Source organism: Zonotrichia albicollis, unplaced genomic scaffold, assembly GCF_047830755.1.
Source record: "Zonotrichia albicollis isolate bZonAlb1 unplaced genomic scaffold, bZonAlb1.hap1 Scaffold_94, whole genome shotgun sequence".
NCBI classification, from domain to species: Eukaryota; Metazoa; Chordata; class Aves; order Passeriformes; family Passerellidae; genus Zonotrichia; species Zonotrichia albicollis.
This window is the reverse complement of record NW_027428464.1, coordinates 151,183-172,849: the sequence shown is the minus strand read 5'-3', so window position 1 is coordinate 172,849 and position 21,667 is coordinate 151,183. Positions and strand designations below refer to the sequence as shown.

The 21,667-nt window shown below is 37.5% G+C and overlaps 1 protein-coding gene across 15 annotated transcripts in view; it reads left to right on the top strand.

The window, feature by feature from the left end:
- The window catches only part of LOC141728111 (N(6)-adenine-specific methyltransferase METTL4-like), a 52,584-nt gene that overhangs the window by 5,765 nt on the left and 25,152 nt on the right, over window positions 1–21,667 (top strand). For 8 of the 15 annotated variants that reach the window (XR_012578814.1, XR_012578815.1, XR_012578816.1 and 5 more), the window contains exons 4-10: window positions 211–577; window positions 2,686–2,755; window positions 4,578–4,752; window positions 4,964–5,070; window positions 5,682–5,770; window positions 11,900–12,135; window positions 15,129–15,232. Coding sequence is in view for 2 of the 15 variants with exons in the window: in XM_074534461.1 (XP_074390562.1) it covers window positions 211–577; window positions 2,686–2,755; window positions 4,578–4,752; window positions 4,964–5,070; window positions 5,682–5,770; window positions 11,900–12,045 (954 nt within the window). In the remaining 13 variants the exon portion in view is untranslated. Of the gene's footprint in view, window positions 1–210; window positions 578–2,685; window positions 2,756–4,577; window positions 4,753–4,963; window positions 5,071–5,681; window positions 5,771–11,899; window positions 13,660–15,128; window positions 15,233–21,667 lie in introns of those variants that run through there. The other 7 variants (XR_012578819.1, XR_012578813.1, XR_012578817.1 and 4 more) reach the window with 3 other exon arrangements.

Genomic DNA, 21,667 nt, shown 5'->3' with positions numbered 1-21,667 from the left:
TTGGTTGCCAGCTGGGGTTAGACCAAGACGCCTTATTATAAAACCTTTGTAGCTTTTGAGCCAATGATCTCAGTAATTGGCAAGGATACTTTTCCCTGCCTGCAGATTGAAAATGTTTTGATTTCAGTTGTATTCCCTGGTCAAACAGACACTTGAAAGATCTTTTCTTTTTTCCTTTTTTTTTTTTTTTTTTTTTTTGTCACCATACAGGTCAGGAAGCTCATTTGGGAAGGGACTTTGGATTTAGTCCAAGAGGGACTCAAAAGTGGTTTTCTTCACCGTATGACTGCAAAACTCAGTTGCAGGAAGAATAATGTTCCTCAGCACATTGTCTGTGGGTTGGCTGAACTATGTGAAATGGCAAAGCAGTTTCCAGCTGTGAATGAAAGTGACCATCAAGCTGTATGTGTGCTAGAGGAGGAAACCTCCAGTGCAGAGCAGGACCTGCTTTCGTATGTTGTGGAAAACAGCTCAAACTGTGCAAAGATTATTGTGTTAATGGGGCAGAAATACTTGGTGCCACCAAGAAGCAGTTTCCTCTTATCTGATATTTCATGTTTACAGCCCCTGCTGAACTGTAAGTATCTTTAGGTGGTTTTCTCCTGCCCAAGAAGGGCAGTTAATGTCAAGATGACTCAGTGAACAGATTTTAGCTATAGCATTACGCTCATAGCAAATGCTGCTGCAGGCTTTCAAGGTGATATTTCTAACTTTGTGCAAATAGGTAAGGACTTTCAAAGGAATGTTGAAGGTTGGCTAGGAAATCATGTTATGAGGGAATTATTTGTCTCCAGGAGGCTCCTTTAAAAGTCTCAGCCAAAATGCAGCAGTTTGTGAGCGTGTTCTGAGCAGCTATCAGCTTAGAAGGCATGGAAACGTTGAATTGAGACTAGCTGTGCTGCTGGGTCCCTGTCCCACAGGATAAGCCTTTAGCATAGGTAGGTCCATGCTGCTGCTGAAGTGGTGATGCTGCTGTCTTGATTTTTAGCTAGATTAGTCCATGGCGGGGGGATGAGGTAGTGCACCATAAAGCTAGTGTTCACTTACAGACTCATCCTGTTCAGTGGCAGGGTCTTTTTAGATTGGAATAAACAGGTCGTGGAACAAAACCCAGTATCCCCCAGGGAGGGTAACAGTTTGAGAGGCTGTTGCACCCAGCTGGAAGGCAAGACCACCAGTAGCAAGCATGACTTGTCTTTTCAGCTTCTGTGTTTCACAGCTGAGGGTATTGGCTTATGTAAAAATCAGCAACAGGGAAATGAGGGGATTTTGGAATAATCAAGTTCTCTGTAAAAGTAGATCAAAAGCTATCCAAGGCACTATCCCCAGCCCTAAGCTGACAGCATGCATAAGTCTTCAGTGCCATTCCAGTAGCTTTCAAATTGACCTTCATTATTATTACTATTATTTTTGTCACTATCAGTCATAGCTAGGATTTACCAGACAGTCTTACAGGAAAGATGTTGCCTGTGAGCAAGAGCTGGGCATTACTGCTCTTCCCTCTAATCAGTAATTTTAGATTTTTTTTAATTGCACCTGAGAAGAGAGGAAGCATATGTAATTTAGATGCTATGATTTTTTAATTTTGTTTTTTATTGAGAAGATAATCAGGAAGTAGAATCTTGCTATCTAAATAATAATTTTGCATTTGAAGTCCAAAATCTAGCTAGGAAGCTGTTTTCATCTGTAGGAAAGAAAGAAGATTATTATCATTCTGCTACCACTCTCCACAGTGGAGCATATAAGATTCTCCAAAGAGTTACAGAGCAGTCCAAGAAATCTGAGCAAATGCTTTTGAAATAAGCAACAGTGAATGTTAACATAATGCCCTGACTGTAGACTTTTTTCCTGAGTAAATCTGCTGTCCATTTTAATTGTTATTTTTCATCTTCCCTTTCACCTGCCAAAATAGAAGTAATTCTTGCTGGTCAGTCCACTGTGAGGATAACACCTCCAGTGTTAAATGAATAATGTGTAGTAATCACATTTCATGAACATCAAATACTAAGCTGTTGTTCTTGCTGTCAGACTAAATGAAAGAACAAAGATGTTCTCTGGAGAATTAAAATTGGGGAGTTCTGTTTTTTTGTGCATGTGTTCTGTATCTTTTATCCTCCAGCTAAAGTAAACTCAGCTTCTCCCATGAAAACTCTATCGGTTCTTTTACTCTTCATTGATTCTCATTTCATACACTATCTGTCTCTCTTTACCTCCAGTAGTGCAAAACAGTTTTCTAGAGCTGGCTTGAAGCTCTGCATGTCTCTGTTGGCCTGATAAAAGATCAAACAGGACAGGAATCTTGCATTCAGGGCTGTAGCTTTTCACTCAGCTGGATGCCTTATTGCATAACTTCTGTTGGGAAACTTTGAAAAAATTTTACTTTTGAGACTTGCACTCTGCTATCCTTTCTTTCCCTGAAAGTCCTAAAGATACTCAAACTTTCTTAGAGGGATCTGACACAGACCACATAAAGTCTTTTCCTTAGGTAATCAGCCAAAAAATACTGAATTTTATGGATATGATTATCTGAATTAACACAAGCATGTCAAAAGTCTTTTAACTTCTTATTTGAAAAGAACAGAAGAAATTTGCAGTTTTGCTATATATCTGTTTTAACTCATAGATTTTTTTTAAAGCTACTTTACTGATTTTTCTTTTTTTTTTTTTTTTAATTTCACTTGCCAGACAAGAAAAAATATGATGTAATTGTGATTGATCCACCATGGGAGAACAAGTCTGTTAAAAGGAGTAACAGGTATGTTTTTTAGTAAAATCAACCAAATTTTGTCATCGTAGATTACAGAGGGTAATTAACATTTTAATATATTGATCCAATCCAGGACCACTGTGAGACTGTAGCTCAAACTTGTAAATATTTTCACACATGCTTACCTTCAAATCTATGGACTGCCTTAGGTATTTCACTGAAATGTGTTGGATACTTGGCATACAAGATATTTGCAAGAGTAGATCTTGAATTATCTAGCTGGTGAGAGAATGTTAGCTCTTTACAAAGAAAGTATGGATTCAGCTGTTCTGTACAGCCCAGATCATGCACATATTAGTTTGTAATTAATAAGGTTTCTTCAGTGGACATAAAGCTAGATAAATATGTAAGTATTTCCAGGACTGAAATCTTGCTAGGAAGTTGGAGTGCGTTTTTATTTAATTTGAGGTGTAACTTAAGCTTGAGTCTAATGTTTAGAAAAACATGATAATGCAGCAGTGAAATCTTCTAGTGCAATAGGAGCTCTGAGTACTGTAGTTTATGAAGTTATTAACTTAATTTTTTATGGGCTTCCTCCACTGCTGAGTAACATCATGTTTATGCTAGTGGAGTCCTCTTATTACCATGGAATTGTATCTCTTTGAAAGAAGGGTGGACAGGAAATATGGTCTTACAACTTTCTAGAATAAAGTTTGCCGTGGCTTTTGATCTTGTTATGAAGACATAACATTTGAAGATGTAGGGACGGATGTGTAGGCTGTCCTTTGAAAGCCCTTCAGAAACCTCTCTAAACTCTCATTCAAATGAGACATTTCTCATTCAGAAGTGTCTTTCTTGAGTATATAAGGTACTCAGAGAATAATTGTAGTTATGAGCATAAGTTAGTCACCAAGATCCTTTCTCCCTTATGAAATAAAGGCAAAAAATGGAGGAGCCATCACTGCTCATAATTATCTTGTTGGCAGCTAGTCATTGTGAAGCATTTCTCATCTAGGTGAATACTTTCTCCTCTAGACAGTCCAGGAGGTATTTGGATTTTATCCTTGTTTGCTGTTTCTCACTGTAGCATTGTGTAGGGTCCTGGCTACCCACATGGTGGCTGCCAATTTTCATTAGGCAGTGTGCCAATATTTTTGGTGCTGCAGTGTGTAGGTTCCACGAGCTGCAGTTTATTGATAGTGTAGAATTGCATCATGAAAAAAAAATGGTAGAACAGGACAGGATCTGGAAAGCATCCTGGATTCACCAATGTAGCATTCAGTTAGTTCAGAAAAGTGCAGAATGGTTTTGAATAACCTAGAAAACTTCCACCATGGCTGATAATTAAAAAAAAATGAACAACTTGTGAAAATAATTGGAGAAGTTGTTATCTCTAATGACCTGTTCTGTTGCCATTCAAATTAGTGTGACTCACTTGTCATTTTCATTCAGAAGAGAGTTTATTATGAGAAATGAATAGCATTACATTGCCTAAGAAGCTGTTCACTAAATAGCTTTGTTCTGGCACAAGGATGAGAATATTGAGTTACATCTGATAGTTCTTAAATGAAAAGAAACATGGGCTCCTAAACTTAAGAGTCACAACTAATAGTGCTTTATTTCAAGGCATAGTGAAAGTACATAGTTCAAGGTTCTGCTCAGCAAAACTTATGTTCATACACTAATGATTTTATATCAAATCTCTCGGAATTGTCCACTGGGTGTCAGTCTTGAACTATTTTTATGACTTAGATTGTCAGGAGATGATTCTTGAAGTGAGTGGTCTGTGTAATTTTTTTATCCATTTGTTTTGCTTTGAAAGTTTTATGGTTGGTATATGCTAATTTGCTTTCTTACTTTATTGGCACAGGTACAGCTACTTGTCTTCATGGCAAATCAAGCAGATTCCTGTACCAGCACTAGCTGCTCCAAATTGTCTTGTAGTCATGTGGGTGACTAACAGACAGAAGCACTTACGTTTTGTTAAGGATGAACTTTATCCTCACTGGTCAGTGAAAACACTTGCTGAGTGGCACTGGGTAAAAGTAAGTTCTTTATTTTGTTGCTTTCTTGGAGACTGAGAAGACTTGCACTATGACACTTTGTGTTCTTCTCATTTGTCTATTTACTACCATTTACGTCGCTATTTGAAAGCTGTGATATCATCAATATCCTTCTTTTTTTAAAGGAAAAGGTCTTGGGAAAATATGGGATATTAAAATTTTCTGCTGTATATTTTTAACTCTTTTGTGTCAGATTACTACAGCTGGAGAATTTGTGTTGCCTTTGGATTCTTTGCACAAAAAACCCTATGAAGTTCTCATATTGGGGAGAGTTCAGGCAGATGTAAAGGAAGCCTTAAGGTATGTCAGGATATTTATGGTAAATGTCTTTTTTTTTTTCAGCTGCTAGGATTCCCTTTGTATGTATCACTAACTCATAATGCAATATAATGTCCCAAAATCTCTTGGCTGATTGTGAACCTAAAGATAGCCTTATTAGCTTTGGAGTAAGGGAGTGCCTTAGTGAGACTAAAGAAGGGAACCCCTGTGTGTTCCTGCATCTGCTCTCTTGGGAAACTCTTGGACAAAAGCCTTGTGGACAGGGCTTCCTTTGCTGACAGGTTCTCTTGGACCACGAGCCCTTGGCACAGGCTGATGCCATTTTGGGGATGCTGCTGTTGTTCCATACATACTGACATAAAAGACTGCATTGTTTGTTCTCAGTGGCTTTGCATGGCTATTGTAAACCATGTTTTGTCCAAAGCCTCAATGATTTCATAATTTGTTTCATAAGTTGTTTTATGTATTATGTCTGAGCAACATTTAATTTCCCTTGGACTTTGAAGTTTGTGAATGAACATTCTGTGTGTTATCTCCCATCTGAAATAACTCTGCAAGAGCTGTAGCATCACATTGGGTAACATTCATTCATTCATTCTCACATTTCTTTTCTTTTCTGATTTATATGACAGGAAATCTGAAGGTGTTCTTCCAATTCCAGAGCATCAGTTAATTGTCAGCATACCCTGCAGTCTGCATTCACATAAACCTCCTCTTGCTGGTATGTTTTGGTTTTTATGCCTAATGTTTCTGTAGCACAGTGATCTTGGATGCCTCATTATGGGATGTACCTAGAAATGCCTTAATTTCCCATCTGTCAAGCAATTTTACTCAACAGAACTTGTGGTTCCTCTTAAAGTGTTCTGAAGCACCTCATCCTGAGAGAAAATTAATGTGAAAAGCAGAACTTCAAGTAGTACTGTGTGAACATTTTGGGTAGACGTAGAAAAAATATTGCATTTTTCAAAATTTATCTTTTAAATGCTGCAGAAACAGTTTTACAGATACTTCATATATGAAGTCGTGACAAATGACCTAAAGTACCTTGTGTGGGAGAGAACTTTGGGAGTACATAAAACAGGAAAGCAGAAACCTGTTTCTTTATTATGTCATCCTGAAATAAATGTTTACATATCTGCATGAATTGATTATATGCCTACAGTGCAATTATGCCTTTAAATCCAAAAACTTAACTATTTTAAGACTGCTAACAAGAGGCAAAAAATAAGGTATGCCTTGCTTGTTTCTGAGGAGTTGTATTTCGCTCACTGAAGTTGTGTTTTGCTCACTGAAATTGATGCAGTAATGCCAGCCAGCCAGTTAGTGTGGGTATAAATTAAACTTTTTAGAGTTGGTACAAAGAATTGTTCTGGAGCACTTTGACTAATTTAGTCAATAGGAAGTGGTACTTCTTTCATCATTACAGCACCTTAGAACTTTCCGAGGCTGTGGTAAGAAATATATTTAAAATCTCACCCAAAATCGATTTAATCCTCCACCAAGGGGGAAGCTCGCAATGAGTCTGCAAATATTCCAGGTGTTTTGTATTCACATCAGAAAGGCAAGTAGAAGAAATGTTTAATGCTCTTGGAGAGGAGAGGTGTCACACTTTGCTTCTCTGATATGCTTTTCTTTTTCTCTTCCCAAGGGGTAGAACTACTTTTGATCTGAGCAATTGTTGTATCTCCAGGGATGTTCTAGCATCTGTGTTTGGGGGCTTGCATTTATTAAATTACCATATATATATATGTATACATACACACACACCTGTTAAAAAAACTAGTAGAAAGGACATACTTTGGTTAGCTAAAAATGGAAGAAACAGAAGGGCAGTTCTAGAAGGATCTTTGTGCCATCCTGAAGCCACATCTCCAAGAATTAGGGCTACAGCAGGGTGTATATGTGTTGATTTAAGCTAATGAACAGTGGGGTGGTTATTTATGAGGCTGTCACTAGGGTCTCTTTAGCAAGCCAATATTTATCAGCAAACTTGGACACAAACAGGAGACTTGTGAGGCATCCAAGGGTGCAAACCAGCAGTTTGGATGTATTATGGAAAATTTTAGTGCAACAATGGTCCTCGGAGCAATTATTTTGTAGGGCAGATCTAGAAACCATATTGGAGAATACGTTATAAATTATAACCCTGAGTGGAATTTGAAGGAAACTGTCCTTCCTAATTTTTGGGTGTATTCCTTGAGTCTTCAGTTGAGTAATGGGATTTGATAACATTGGGCAGCATTTGTATTTCTCTTTGAAAAAATGAACTTGCTTGGAGCAATATGAATAGTTTAAAAAGTTTTTGTGAAAATCCACGTATATCCTACAGGTTTTTTGGCAGGTCTATGCAGAATATGGTTATGTAATGAAAAGGTAGACAGTAAAGCAAAAGCTGATTGCTGATGCTTTAACTTTTGTGCTGTACAAGGTGTTGCTTTCACGACCAGGCAATAATCTCAAGCAGCCAGTAGAGAGCAGCTGAGCTACATCCTAGAGGGGTTCAGAAGAAATTTGAACAGAAGCAGGGATTTGGCAAGGGGGGAGAAGGACACTTGATGAGTCAGACACATTCTTTATGCTTTGTTTTAGTAGTAACAAAGCCAAAAATATTAGTATTTACTGATGCTGTCTGGCACTTTGTTTCTTATTACAACAATAAAGGTTGTATGTTGGTACATATGTAGCCACTTAATGACTGATTATAAGAGTTTATCTCTCTGGGGGAAAAGAAAGATGTAAATTAAAGTAAGCCATCAAAAAGAGATGTTTGTGTTCCTACAGTGCATTTAACCATGAAATTGCAACTGTGGGGGTTTTGGTGATGCATGTGCTGTGTTCAATGCTTAGAGCTCTAATATGTCATTGTAAATGTACTTAAGCTGCTTTATGCAAATGTGTTAAAATCAAATTTTATTACTCCAGGTTTTGATTCAAATAACAGCAGGTTTTCTTCCTAATTCAATTCAATGGTGCTCTTAGAGAGCACAAAAGATACTCTGTTACAGATATGTATGAAGTTCTACATAACTTCACATCACCTTTTTTCCTTTTCCTGTATTACAGATTGTTCTTGTTATAGCCATTGCTCTTCCAGTTTTTAAGTATATGCATTTATTGTCAGAAAATAATGCTGTTGTGTAGGAGTTTGCCTAAAAGCAGTGGAATTAATTCTTGGCTATGTTCTAGCCAATTTGCATATATTCAGCAGAACTGTGCAATGAGGAGTCATGGGAGGTCCCTCCTCCTGTAGCAATGATGGTTTATTAGGCCATGTTATAAAGGTTTGCTTGGAACTAAAAGAAGTAAATGCCTTTTGTTTCCTTATAGGCCTTGTGAGCCCTTGCTGTAAGACTAATTGATTGTTGCATCAGCATCTAGATTTAACTTGAAGTTCAGGAAAGACGGAGTGCTGTAATGCCATCTTTGAGCTGGATTTCAGATCATTTTCTGGTCCAGGGTTTAGACAAATTGGGCAATAAGGACCTCTATGTCGCAAACTCTTTTGAAGGGTTATTTTAAACTGAAATAACTTGTGCTTTGTGCTTTGCAAGGCTCACTGATCAGGCAGTGAAAAAGCAGACGCTTATTTTCACTTTATATATCCAATTTATCAATGCAGAACTTGCTTTTTAGGCAGTGGAAGTTCAAAAAATGTTGCTTGTTTCAAAGATAATTCTTTAGCTCATTTAAACAATTTTCTGAGCATGCATCTTCAATATGTGTCTGGGATTAGGAATGTGCAGGTGTGTCAAGTCTCCTGCCTGGCCACTGGATTATGCTTTGGAATGAAATGGGTTTTCTGGAGCTGTTGTGTCTGCCAGCTACCTTTGTGCTCGCTTCACGTGTCCTAGGGCATTAGGTGCTCAAGTACCTGAGCTGCTGTCTTGGTGTTTGTGACACCTGCAAATGATAAAGAACAGGCTGTTTATAATCTATTTAACCTGTTTCCTGTCAGTGGTATCTGTAAGTGGATAGAAGTAATTGTGTTCTGGGTTTTGTTTTTCAATCTATTCCTGTGGTAGAAAAACTCAATACTTAATTTTTCTACTGATGGAACTCCTCTAAGCTGTTTTCAGAGGAAAAACCCCAAGGGTTTGCTTGAGGGCTGCAGATCAGATCCATGTGTGTTAAGATAGTCTACTGGTGATACAAAGGTCTAACAAAGAAGACATAATTTGGGACTTGAACACTGATTTTTCCTATTTGAAGGAAACCAATGTAATGAGATTTTAAGCCAGCAAAATTCAGCTCTTTTGATATGGTAATTTCGTTGCAGTGCAAGTTACTGCCTGATGTGATTATGTAAATGCCTACAACCTAGCAATGAAGAATCATACTATAATGTGATCTCAAATTATATGTAATGTGTCTGGTTTTTTTAAAAAGCCCTCGAAGTTTAAAAAGATGTTGTCTCTGCCAGAAGGAGAGAGGGAGATTCCTGCGACTTCCTTTTTAAATTCTAGAACCAAATTGATAGAAAGACTGGCACACTTTTCCTGCTTCTGTTGAACTGATTGGTTTCTTGGCTACCCCTTTTTTGCTTTCTGGTGAGCCAGTCTTTGAGATTGGTTGATATGTGCTTTTCAAATTTGTTCTTTTAGGCATGAAAGTTTTTGGTGACTTCTGAAACTGCTTTGGATTACTGAACCCAATGCTATGAAGATTATTTTTAACTTATGAATTTTAAGATCTACCACCTCTCTGAGCAATCTGTTTAGTGTTTCAGCACCCTCATTGTAAACAATTGTTTCCTTATATCTGGTCTGAATTGATCCTATTTTCATTTAAAACCTTTATCCCCTGTCGTATTGCTGCAGGCCCTGCTAAAATAAGCTTGTTGCCTTCTTTCTTATAGCCCCTATTTAAGCATTGAAAATCCACAATCAGGTCTTCCTGAAGCCTTCTCATCTTCAGGATGAGCAACCCCAACTCTCAGCTTGTCCTCCTAGGGGAGGTGCTTTGGCCCTCTGATCAAATTGTCAGCAAATTATGCCCAAGAAATTCTTATCTTAATGGAGCTGTGAAAAGAACAATAAAATTTACCACTTTTTTATTATGATGTGTTTGCAAAATGATATTAAGCAACTACTCATAAGTGGTGTCTAATTAGATGAACACCCACGACACCAAACAGTGTGTGAGTTTTCTGTCAGAATGTACATTTTCCTCTAAACTTCCCAGACTCTTCTCTGTAAATGCTAGATTTGTTTAAACATTTTATCTTTCCTCTAAAAGAAGCAGGTTTTTGGAATAAGATTCCTTCTGGTAGCAGTATTTTTTAGATTAAAAGCTGCCTTGATGATAGCCCATCTGAGACATTCATGTGACATTTGTTAAAGATTGGGAGAAGGCGAATAGATTTTTACACCATGCCAAAATACAAAAAAGCCTGGAAACACCCATTAACAATATTTACAGAAAAGTTTTTAATACAGTGGAGCTTTGGAAGAAGTGATCACGTAGGTAGGAAATGCACCTTGGGTTGGCTAACACTAGAAAGTGAAGCGGGTGCTCATCTTTCTGCAACAGGAGCAATCTATGGCCTGACCAGCTGGGGTCTCACATAGGGCATCTGTGACTGGCAAACTTGATGCAAAAAGTCAGTACTTGGATTGCACCAAAAAATTTCCTCTCATACTTCAGTGTATGTTGACTGGATGTGTTTTTGCTTTATGCAGTGATCATATCTGAAGAGGCTGAGTGAAGCAGCAAAATGTTGGCCTTATGAGCTGTATTTTTAAGTGACAGATACGCAGAAATCACTAGCAGATCTGATCTAAAAATGACCAAAGTATTCTTTGGAAAGGGTCATGTTTCCATACTTTTTCTTCTTTTATCTTCAGCAGCAAAACACAAAACTTAACATGCAGTTTTTAGTATAGATAAGTTTTTCAGTCTTTCTGCCTTCTCTGTGTTGGGGGCTCCTTAACCCTTTGCTTTTCTCATGTTTTTGTAGCCATTTCATGAAACGTAGTTAAGGAGTTCCTCAAACCAGCCACAGACTAAATGGTTCTATATGACAAGTAACACATTTAACAATAAACTCTTTACTATAATACTTTTCAAGCAAAATGCAAGATCTTTTTCTATCTCCAAGAATACCAGTGATCAGTGACACAGTTGATGTTAATGACAGACGTCTTTATATTTGGATTTAGGCAGCAAAAATCCCCAACTATAAAAGAAATATGAGATTTATGTTACTGAATAGCAGTAACAGTTATAGAAATATCTCTTCTGGTGCCAGGTTGATATTGGGGAAAAAAATAGTTCCTGCATTTTTTTAGCCCTTTTAGTGCTGTACTTATTTAACTGGTATTACTTTTAACTTTTGATAATAGTATTACTTTTTACTTTTGATAATGTTTTCATTACAAAAATACTTTTATCCCCTTTAAGGTACAGAGGAAAAGAGAGTGTGCTCTTAATTAAGGAAAGGGTTTATGTATTTATTTATTTATATATATAAGTATTGCCCCCATGTTATTGGAGCTAAGTAAGGCTTTAGGAGGTGTTTGGTTGATATTAGTAAAAAAATTCAGAAATCATTTATGTAGAGGCTGAAATAAATCCTCCTTCCCTTTCTCTAAATGAAAACCAATAAATCAAGGCTATTGAAGGCCTTGACAGTATTTTTCAGAATCTCAAGGGCATTTATTTAAGATTACTTTCTCACTATAAATAGTCCAGCTGTTTGATGAAACCTCTGAAATTAATTTGCTGTCTCTCCCTTTTTTAATGAAACATTCATTTTTTTATTCTGCCAGCATCACAGGGGAGGTTTTACTTTTTTACTATTGTTATTTGTACCATTGTCATTGTTGTTGTCTTTTTTTTTTCTCTTGCACAGCAGTTCTGGCAGAGTTTATCAAGCCAGATGTGGAATGCTTGGAGTTGTTTGCTCGCAATCTACAGCCTGGTTGGACCAGCTGGGGAAATGAGGTCTTGAAGTTTCAGCACATTGATTATTTCACTCTTCTGGAGAATGAAAACTGAACTGGGTCTTAAACATCTATACCTTCTGAAATTCCACATCATCCCAGGGGCCTCTTGAACTTAGCCTTATTATTGACGGTGCACCTAAAGGTAACAGAAATAAAACCAATTGCATTTTAGTTAGAACTCTTTAAGTGACAATATATCTGTTTAATGCTATCTCCCCTCTGTGCAAGGTGGTCCCTTATTTTGATGATCTGAACATATTTAGATACTTTTGTTACCAAAAACCAGTGAAGATAAAACCCCTTAACAGCAGTGCAGCTTTGAGAAGCAGGCATTCTTTATTCGGTCAGGTGCATGAGGGAGTATCTTCTCTGAAATATTTGTATGCTGATTACAGAGAAAGCTCCTGTTTATATTCTTAATTTTACATACATATTCATTGACATTGATGATATTAATTTCCCCAAAATCATTAACACAGGCTCCCTTCCCTTTGCATACACGTTCTTCTGTACCAGGGGTTTCTTTGGTGGTTCCTGGTGGTCAGCCACCCCAAAATCACATTTGACCATCCAGTGAATGGTAAAAAGTTGGCATAACTGGGCTAGTTACTCTGCAGTTTTCCTTCTTGGTCAATGTTTAACATGACCCTAGAGAATAAGCATTTTGTGGTTCTATAGGCTTGTGGTTTTTGAAGAATAATCATATTAACCCATCAGGTTAATATGGTGGGTTAAAACAATAATTTTTCATCTGCCAACAATGTTAAGTGTAAGTTCATCCCTGTTCTTTTTCAAACCTCAAGAAAAGAATGATATTTTAAAGTATTTTCACTGCAGCTATCAAATCTGAGCTGATAGCACATTGCTGCTGCTGTACTGTAGCTTGTGCTATTTTTAAAAATTATAATAAAGAATTGTATTGTTTTTCAAGAGTCAATGGAAGTAAACAATTCTGAATGATACATGTTTTCTTAAAGTTTTTTTTTGCAAAACAATAGGTTTTGAACTAATATAGTTATGAAGGCAGTGTATCTTCCTACTCTGTCTGCCTTAGAGAAAATAAAAGGAACAGTGATTATATTTACTGGCATATGAATTCTTGACTGTCCATATTCTATATAAAATGTTACTTTTAAAACAGTTGATAATTCTGTCTTTGTGTATATGGTGTTAATTTTTTGATGACATTGTAAATGATCAGCCTCAACATCTTAAAAATTCTGAAGTTTTAACAGATTCTATGTATTTTTTAAAAGACTCTTTCCTTATGTTCTGGAACATTATAAAGCCATGCTTGTGAGCTGTATTTTTCAGCTAACAAAAAAATGATCCCTTTAAAAATATATTAAAGAATTGTACCCTTTGTGTATCATTTGTTGTTCTTAAATTTACTTTGAAAAATATAAAGAAAATGTAATGAGGCCTCTGCCACTTACTCATTTATAGCAGTTGAGGCAGAGGTGCTGGACAAATTGATTTTCCTGATGGCAGGTTCCTGAGTTCTGACTGTTTGTAATGGAGAACAAAATACATTGCCTAACTTGTTTACCTTCTTTACTCCCTTTTGGTAGCCTGGTGCACTGTGAAGATTTATTTAAATTTAACTTCAAAATGTTAGCAGAGTAGTTTTTAATAATTTTGTAATAAAGATGAAAATGAAAACTTGTGTCTTATTTCCAGTTTCTATATTACTATTCAATTCCATGTTTTGCCTATTGGAGCAGTGGAGTTAATAAAACAAAGAAAATGCTTTTTTCCCCTCCCCCCACAGTTAAACATATACTCAAAATAAGTAGATAACGTAACAGTGGAAGTAGTTTCCCAGGGAAATGTTTCTTGCTGCATGTTTTTATTTAGTCTACCTTTTAAAGTGTCAGTATGTGTTGTCATTACACTGCAAGGGCTCCATATTGCTGGAGTTTCATAGCTCTTTGATGTTCCTTGTAGATAGCCCCTCTAGGCACTGACTCTTCCTTGTCCTCACAGCAGCCAACTGACTCCAGTTCCCCTCAGCCAACCAAGCCACTCTTTTATAACACTCTGCTTATTGGCTACAGCTGTGGCCTGTTAACATCAGGCCTGTTCCCAATCTCTAATAATTGGCTCAGCTGCAACTCTTTAGGGGGTAAGATTACTTTCTACACTACCTTTACTTACTTATGTTCTATCCCCCTACAAATATGTAAGCAATCTTACCTACAGCTACAAGGGATAGGCGATTCTTTATTTGCTTTTAGTTTTAGAAGACATTCCTACCTGGAGCTTCTGCTTTCCCAGTCAGAATTCCCCTGCCCTCCCAAGATGCTCTCATCCAGTAGTAAATGATGTATGGGACTTAAGCATGTAATAAATGATAACTGCTGCACTTATCTTGTTTACCCCTTGTACTCTACAAAACAGCACAAGAAATGACAATGTTGTCTGTTCCACATCCGCTGCTATGAACAATTCCAGATTATCTTTTTAATTCCAACTAAAAGATAGATGAACAATATTAGGGATCAAGAAGCCACCTTTCTCCTTCGAGCTAAGCAGCAGAACCCTTCTAAGGGAATAACCTTCTTTAGGCTCTTTAAGAATTGATTTGTCTTTTCTGTGGAGTCCCTTTGCAAACAGTGGCTTTCTAGAATCCTAGAATAATTAAGATTAGAAAAGACCTCTAAGATCAAGCCCAGCTGTTAACCTGCCATCACTGTGTTCACCACTAAACAGGTGAACTTCCAGCACCTGGGAATCCAGCCTCCTAAGTATGGCTTGTATGTAGAGGACTTGTGCAGGCAGGTTCTAAGCTTCTCAGATTAAGTCAAAAGTTTAAGATTGGAATTTGTCATATCTGATCCTGTCCTAAATAGTTACAAAATTATGCCTTGGACACCTGTTTGCTGCTTTTCCACTGCTCTGGCCATGAATAAAACCTTGTGAATATGACAGAAGTGATGTTCCACATCTGCAGCCATCCTGAAACCATTGCATTTTCTCAGGAGGAGAAAATTTGGAGGAGAAAACTTGCTAACTTGGAAATCCCATGGTGGTATTAGCAGTTGATAGTTTGAGGTGATAGGGTCATCTTTTAAACATAATTATTTACCTGTTATGCTGAATTCATAATTTAAATAGCCCCTTACACTTTTGTAGGTCTCCAAGACCCCAGCTGTTCCTAACCAGCCATCAGATTGTTCAGTGTCTGTCAAAAGATTCTTCTGAGGCAGAATCTGCATATCAGTGATAAGTGAAACCAGGTAATATAACAGGACAATTTAAGATCTGGTTTCCTTTTATGTTATATATGTCAATTGCTCAGAGCGTACAATGCTCTATGTTGTGTCAAGCCCTGTATAAAAACGCAAACTTGCTCTGAAGAGTTTACAAAGTTGGTAAGAAATGAAAGAAAAAGGGAGAAGATAAGGATGGAGGAATACAGGATGGTAATGAGATATTAAAGGTGTATTTAATAAGTATCAGTCTAGGTATTATGCACATCTTCAGTGTTCCTAAGAAATTGTAAGGTTGTTTCCCCCATTTTAAATGGGATTTTCTTTAGTATTCTAGCATCACACATTCAAATAAAAAATTGGTGGAGTGTGTATTTTACTTACAACATTAACAAATTAAAAGGGTTTTTTAAGCTCTAAATTCTTCTTGTGACAACAAGTGACAACTGTGATTACTGAAGAATTTTCAGAAAGTATGTTGTTTGGTACATCTGTTGTTGTTTTAGCAGGACAATGGTAAAAGTTTCTTTGGCTAGGTATTCTCTACTATTTAAAGCCTTTTAACATTATGTGTTATTGCAAAAAAACTCAGTTGCATTACAAAAAGAAGTAATTTTAAGCTTTTTCTATACGTGGAGTACATCAAGTGTCATAATCAAACTTTTATGAATCTTCAGGTTTGAGTGTGATTTTGAAATGTCAAATTAGCATATGACCTTTACTTGTATTTTTAAACTTCTGTGAAGTAAAAAGAATTATATCAGTAAGATATGTTTTTGGAATAATGATTGCTAGGCATGTACTCCTGTGGAAACAGCAAAACTTCTTTTGCAAGATTAGACATTATTAAAGAAGTGAGATAAGTGAGGAGGTCGTACCTCTTCATAGCATTCAGCTTGGATAGGTGTCAGCAGCAGCAAAGGGTTGACTTTTAAAAATAGATTTCCAAATTACATAAACAACTATAAATTGCAGGAGATAATGCTACTCTGCCTTGATAATTGCATTCATTAGCCTCAACATGCCAATAAAGACTTGCCTACTGCTTATTTTGGATTGGACATAAGAGGAGGAGAATGGAAGGGGGCTGGAGAATAGCCAAGGGACACAAGCTATGTTCCAGTTGCTGAAAGAAGTCTTGTGGTGTCCCAGCTGGCAGGTTTTTTCATAGAATAGTTTGATTTGGAAAGGACCTTTACAGGTCATGTAGTTCAACTTCCCTGCAACGAGCAGGGACATCTTTGTTCAGATCAGGTTGCCGAGAGCCCTATACCCAGCCCCTACCTGACCTTCAATGTTTCCATGACTGGGTCTGCCAGTTTTTTGTGGAGAGAATTGTGTATGTGCATGTGTGTGTGCAGGCAAAGCTGACCTGTTGGAGTAGTGCGAATCACTAGTACGCAGTGCTTTGAATAACAGTGGTATGTGCATTGCTAGAAATTTAACATCACCATATTTTTACTTGTCAGTGTCCTAAGGTTACCAGTTTGTGGGGAAAAGGTACTATTTATTTGGTTAGAGATGTCCCAATACCATGCATGGTTTGAAAGCTTGCTTGGGGGCTGTTTAATGGATCTATTTTTGCTTTGTAATCTTCTGGAAGCGTAACATTGTCACTGATAAGTGAACGGCATAGCAGCTGCCCAGGTGTGTTCCCATAACCCTGGCCACATCTCAGAAGCATGGGAAGCCTGCAGGGGGTTGGGCAGGTGCATGGTTCTGTGGGTTCTTTGGCAGCTTCAATGTGCCTTGACATCACTAAAATGACATCAGAGCTGTTCTAATGGGGCTAGGTCACTTTGCTGGGCCTAGCTTTGAGGACTTTCCTTCCTGGCATAAAGGAGTTGAGGTTATCACCTTCTTGTCAGGGTTGTTCTTCAAGTAGACTGAAAATTTTCTAAAGAAGGTTGCTTTTTACTCGCCAACATTTTTTATTTAACCTGCTGAACTCTTGATGTGCCGCAGAGCCTGGGCTTTCAGCTCTGGGTCTGAGCCTGCACATGGGCTGTTTTGGGGTTAGAGAGTTATGGGCCATGCTCTGAGGGCTGAGATTCAAAATTCTTCTGGTCTCAAGACATCCAGGCTTTCTTGGAAGTACTCTGACTGCCAAACTGCAGGCAGAGCTCTGTAGTGGTCCTCCCTTCTGGCTTTTTGGCTTTTTAGCTACCTGTCTTATGAAAAGGAGGGCTGGGAGGCACTGTTGACACTGAGGTCTTGACACTGCAATCACAATGCTTTCTTAAGAAATGCATCATCTTTCATACTTTCCCTGTGATGAGAAAAATCTGAAATTTCCATTACTTGTTTCAGACCATTTTTATATTTCAGTTAGTAATTTGCATTTGCTTACAACAAAGTAAGTTTGACTTTCCATAAGCTCTGTTTTTTGGTGCTTAGTTTTTCCTTCCTCCTTCTCTATTTCTCAACTGGTTTTCTTCAATCTAATATTCGTTTACACATTAGTAACTTTATTTTGTGAAATATTTTTTACTGGAGGTGCCTGTAGATTTCTTTTAACTGTCAGGAAGGCTTGTCTGTAGAATTGCATGATTTGAATTTATTTTTTTGTTATCTGTTTCCACAAACATCTGTAGATAACAGAGTGTGGCACGGGATTGGAAACATGAATCCTGTGTGGTATGGGACTGGAAACATGAACACCACATCTGGTGATTAGGGGGGAATGAGGGGCTACTTAGTAAACGTTAGCTGGAGGATGGGAAGTTGTGGCAATAGCAAAATTGGCTGCTGCCACAAGAACATAAAAATGTGCAAGCCACATGAGAGAAAGGTGTGATTTGTGATTTCTCTGTTGTGTTGCCTAACTTGTAAGTAAAAAAGGACAACAACAGTACCATAGCAGGAGTACTATCTACAAGGGAATGTTTATTTATCACTTCTCTGGTGCTACCTGTTTGATAACAAAACAAGAAAGTAAGGCCTCATTTGATGACCTTTATGGAAATGATAGCCCTGACAGAATTCAGGAGACTTTTTCAGATCTGCTAGGGAGATAGTATTCATGGTTAAAATACTGTAGTAGCAGCAGTCCCCACTGGGGAATGATGAGCATTGACTCCACGGTTGCAGAAGGCTGATCAATCACTTTATTCTTGCTACACTCTCCTGTACTATATGAAAAACCCATTGCCCATGCCAAGCAGTCCAATACAGCTTTGACCTCATTGGTCATCAATCCAAACACCATCACCAGAGTCCAATTAAGAAATCACTCTTTGGTAAATAATCTCTGTAACACATTCCACAGGTGCATAACAACAGGTGCAGCAAGTAGAGATAAGAATTGTTTTCTCTGAGCCTTCTCACAGCTTCCCAGGAAAATCCTGGGAGAGAATTATGTCTCTCTCTGTTCAGAGGATATGTGATTACCACGAAATACTACTACTAAAATGCTGTGAAGGCAAATATTTGAGTAAGATTTTTCTCTGCTATTGTTCAATATGCAGTGGCATGTCTTCCTTTTTCCCATGTCAGTAAGTAAATTGTGTTAAAGTAAAATAGCAGTATTGCTTATGACTGGTTTGATGTCAGGCACGCATATTCAGTTTTCCTTTTCTTCTGTAAAACCCAAACAATAACTTCTGCTGAGGGAGAAGGAGGTCATACATTCTCATTTTGTCTGTAATATTGCCTCCATTTGCCTCAGACTGTGGAGCCTACAGTCCTTTAAGCACCTGGGATTGCTGGAATAGTCACTTTGGGGTATCTTAGATCTCTTTTTACCCTTCTGTGTCCTTCCTTAAAGGGTATTTCTGTAACACACAGTTTTGAGATGAGAAAATGAGGGTCTGTAAAGAGGAGAAAACAAAGTGGAAAACAGTGCCCAAAAGGCAGTGGAATAATGAATACTGGACACTTCACAGCTAGTGCCATGGGAGTGCTCATGGTTCTCTAAACCATTACTGTGGACAAGCTCATTCACATGTTTGAGACTTTATTGTAAAGATCTATCTCTTTGCCTTTTTGGAGATGGAGACATTTTTCAACCCAGGAGAGTGGGTGCAGTCCCCTGGCCAGCATTTTTAGCACAGCAGACGTTGCACACTGCTGGTTACAGGTCAGCTGCAGAATTGTACAAAAATCTGAACTTCATGTGTGGCCTTTTTTTCAGCATAAAGTATGGCTGCGCACTGACTACTATGTAGAAAATGAAATGCATTCAAAGTAAAACCAGCACAAAGGCAGAGATAAGTTAGAAATTTAAGAATAGCTAATGATGTAATAGGCTAAAAATATCTGCATCGAGGGTCATGATTTTACAGGATCATTAACTGAAGTTTGTCGCAAAATTTTGCCAGTTTATTTAATAGCACTGTCTTGTAACAGCTTTATGCCATTAATTCAGGAGACAGCTAATTGGAAATATTCTTATGGCACTTTTACTGCCCTCAAACTATTGCTTGTGTGTCTTAAACGATTTGCATCTTCCGTTACTCTGCACTCCAAAAATTAGGCTGAGTTCAGAAAGAAAGTATGTGTCCTTTTCTGAGGTTCATGGTTCATCTATTGGTTCATATAACTTCAAAAAGATAGTTATGACATAAGAATTACATTTTTCCACATCAAAGTGACCCAGTCAAAACTTCAGCTGAAAATTTTTATGAGGCCTACAGCCTAATTTTTTTAAAGTACCCAAGAGAGTTTAGATTATAAGGAGCTATTTTTGACCAAGTAAACTGGCCAGCAAATTTATGAGGATTTCTAAATTTCTAATAAAGTCAAGGGAGTGTAGAACATAAGAGGAGTCTAAATATTATTACAAATTTCACTGCATGATGCAACTTCCACAGATTTATTATTTTTTTGGTCCTGTGCTCTTCAAGGTTAATTGTGATAAACCTCAAAGTAAAAAATGCCACAGGAATCAACAATGTTAATATTACCTCTAGCATTATAGGAGGAAACTTTCTGGTATTACAGTGCTGAAAAGCCTCATTTGCAGAGGCTGGCAACTGTCTTACACAACAATTTCATTTAGTTGATACAATCATGGCTTTGTATAGCCATTTACATAATGACATTATAGGTCTGTAAGAGAAATAGGATTATATTATCCCATAACAAAGTTACTGAGGTTTTGATATAATATGAAGACTCCACTTTTACATATGATTTTCATGAGAACACTCTTACAAGGAAATTATTTGCCTACTATCACATTGCTCTTTTTGAGGTCTTAAGTAGCCCTGTGAAGTCTAGGCCTTTTCCTAAGTGTCTGCTGGTGATAGGTGGCCATTTCACTCCAAATCACTGTGGTAACAAACTCTTCTTTCACATGAGTAGTTTGCCTTTTCCTCTGTGTATATATAGAAGGTGAAGCACAACAAAGTTGTGGCTTTGTCACACGAGTTTCTTTACAGGAGGATTTGCTGAATGTACACAGTGTGTGCAAAAGAGGAAGATCTTTTACAAATTCAGAAAGGAATGATGGGCAGTGAATAGTGATTGAGCTGTGGGATGGCTCCTTTGCAAGGGGGATGGATGTGCTTTTTTGTAGTTTATCTTTCCATCGTGGTGAGTACTCTGATTGGAAAGGTTGCATCAATAACAAGAGATTCACTTCAAATGAAGATGTTGCCTCAGAGTTTTTAATTCTCAGTCATAAATCTTTGCCAGAAATCTAAATAGCTCTCTCAGCTTTTCAGATCTCTTCATTATACAAAATCTCTTTGATGATAGTACTAGCAAAAGCAAGAGAAAATAAATCCAAATGCATTTGCAGAGTTGACTCCCTTTGCAGCCCAAAGATGTGAGATTATATCTGTTATCTTCATAATTTTTTACTAGCCATTTATGAAATGCTTACCCAATGAAGATGTAATAATTTTCACTTGAAATCTTGGTACTAGATATTTAGTTTGAGACCAGCTGTGACACTTAAGTATTTCCTTCTTTGATGAACCAGATGATGAAATAATCTAATTAGTCTCCTTATGAGAAGCAGTCAGAAGTATGATAGCTTTCCTATTTAAGAATCAATATAAAGGCAAGATGGTAAAATCTGGCAGGGCATCTGTAACATGAATGCTTTATTATGAAGAAACGGAGGCTTCATACAGATTTGATTACAGAGGATTACTTATCTTCCTTTGCAACAGCCAGGGATTAGCAAGCAGTCCTTATTCTTCTGCATACTCTGCGTGTCTGTTTGTGAGAGAAGGGGTATGTGAATAAGATTTAGGGATACAACTATTTAGTTTTTCTCTCAGTGGGTACTATAGGTGATAGTTTCATATTTGCAAGACCTTTTTTCTTTCATTTCTTCATAGCAGCAACGCATGTGATGGTCCTCAACTGGAATGAACTTGTGAATTTTCTTGGAAGCTGATGAAATGCTGCTACATTACACAAACAAAGCCTTTGCCTGACAGCTTCTGGTGTCCACTTTTCTCATCACTGATCATCCTTTCTGTGAATTTCTCAGCTTATTCAGACTAGAAA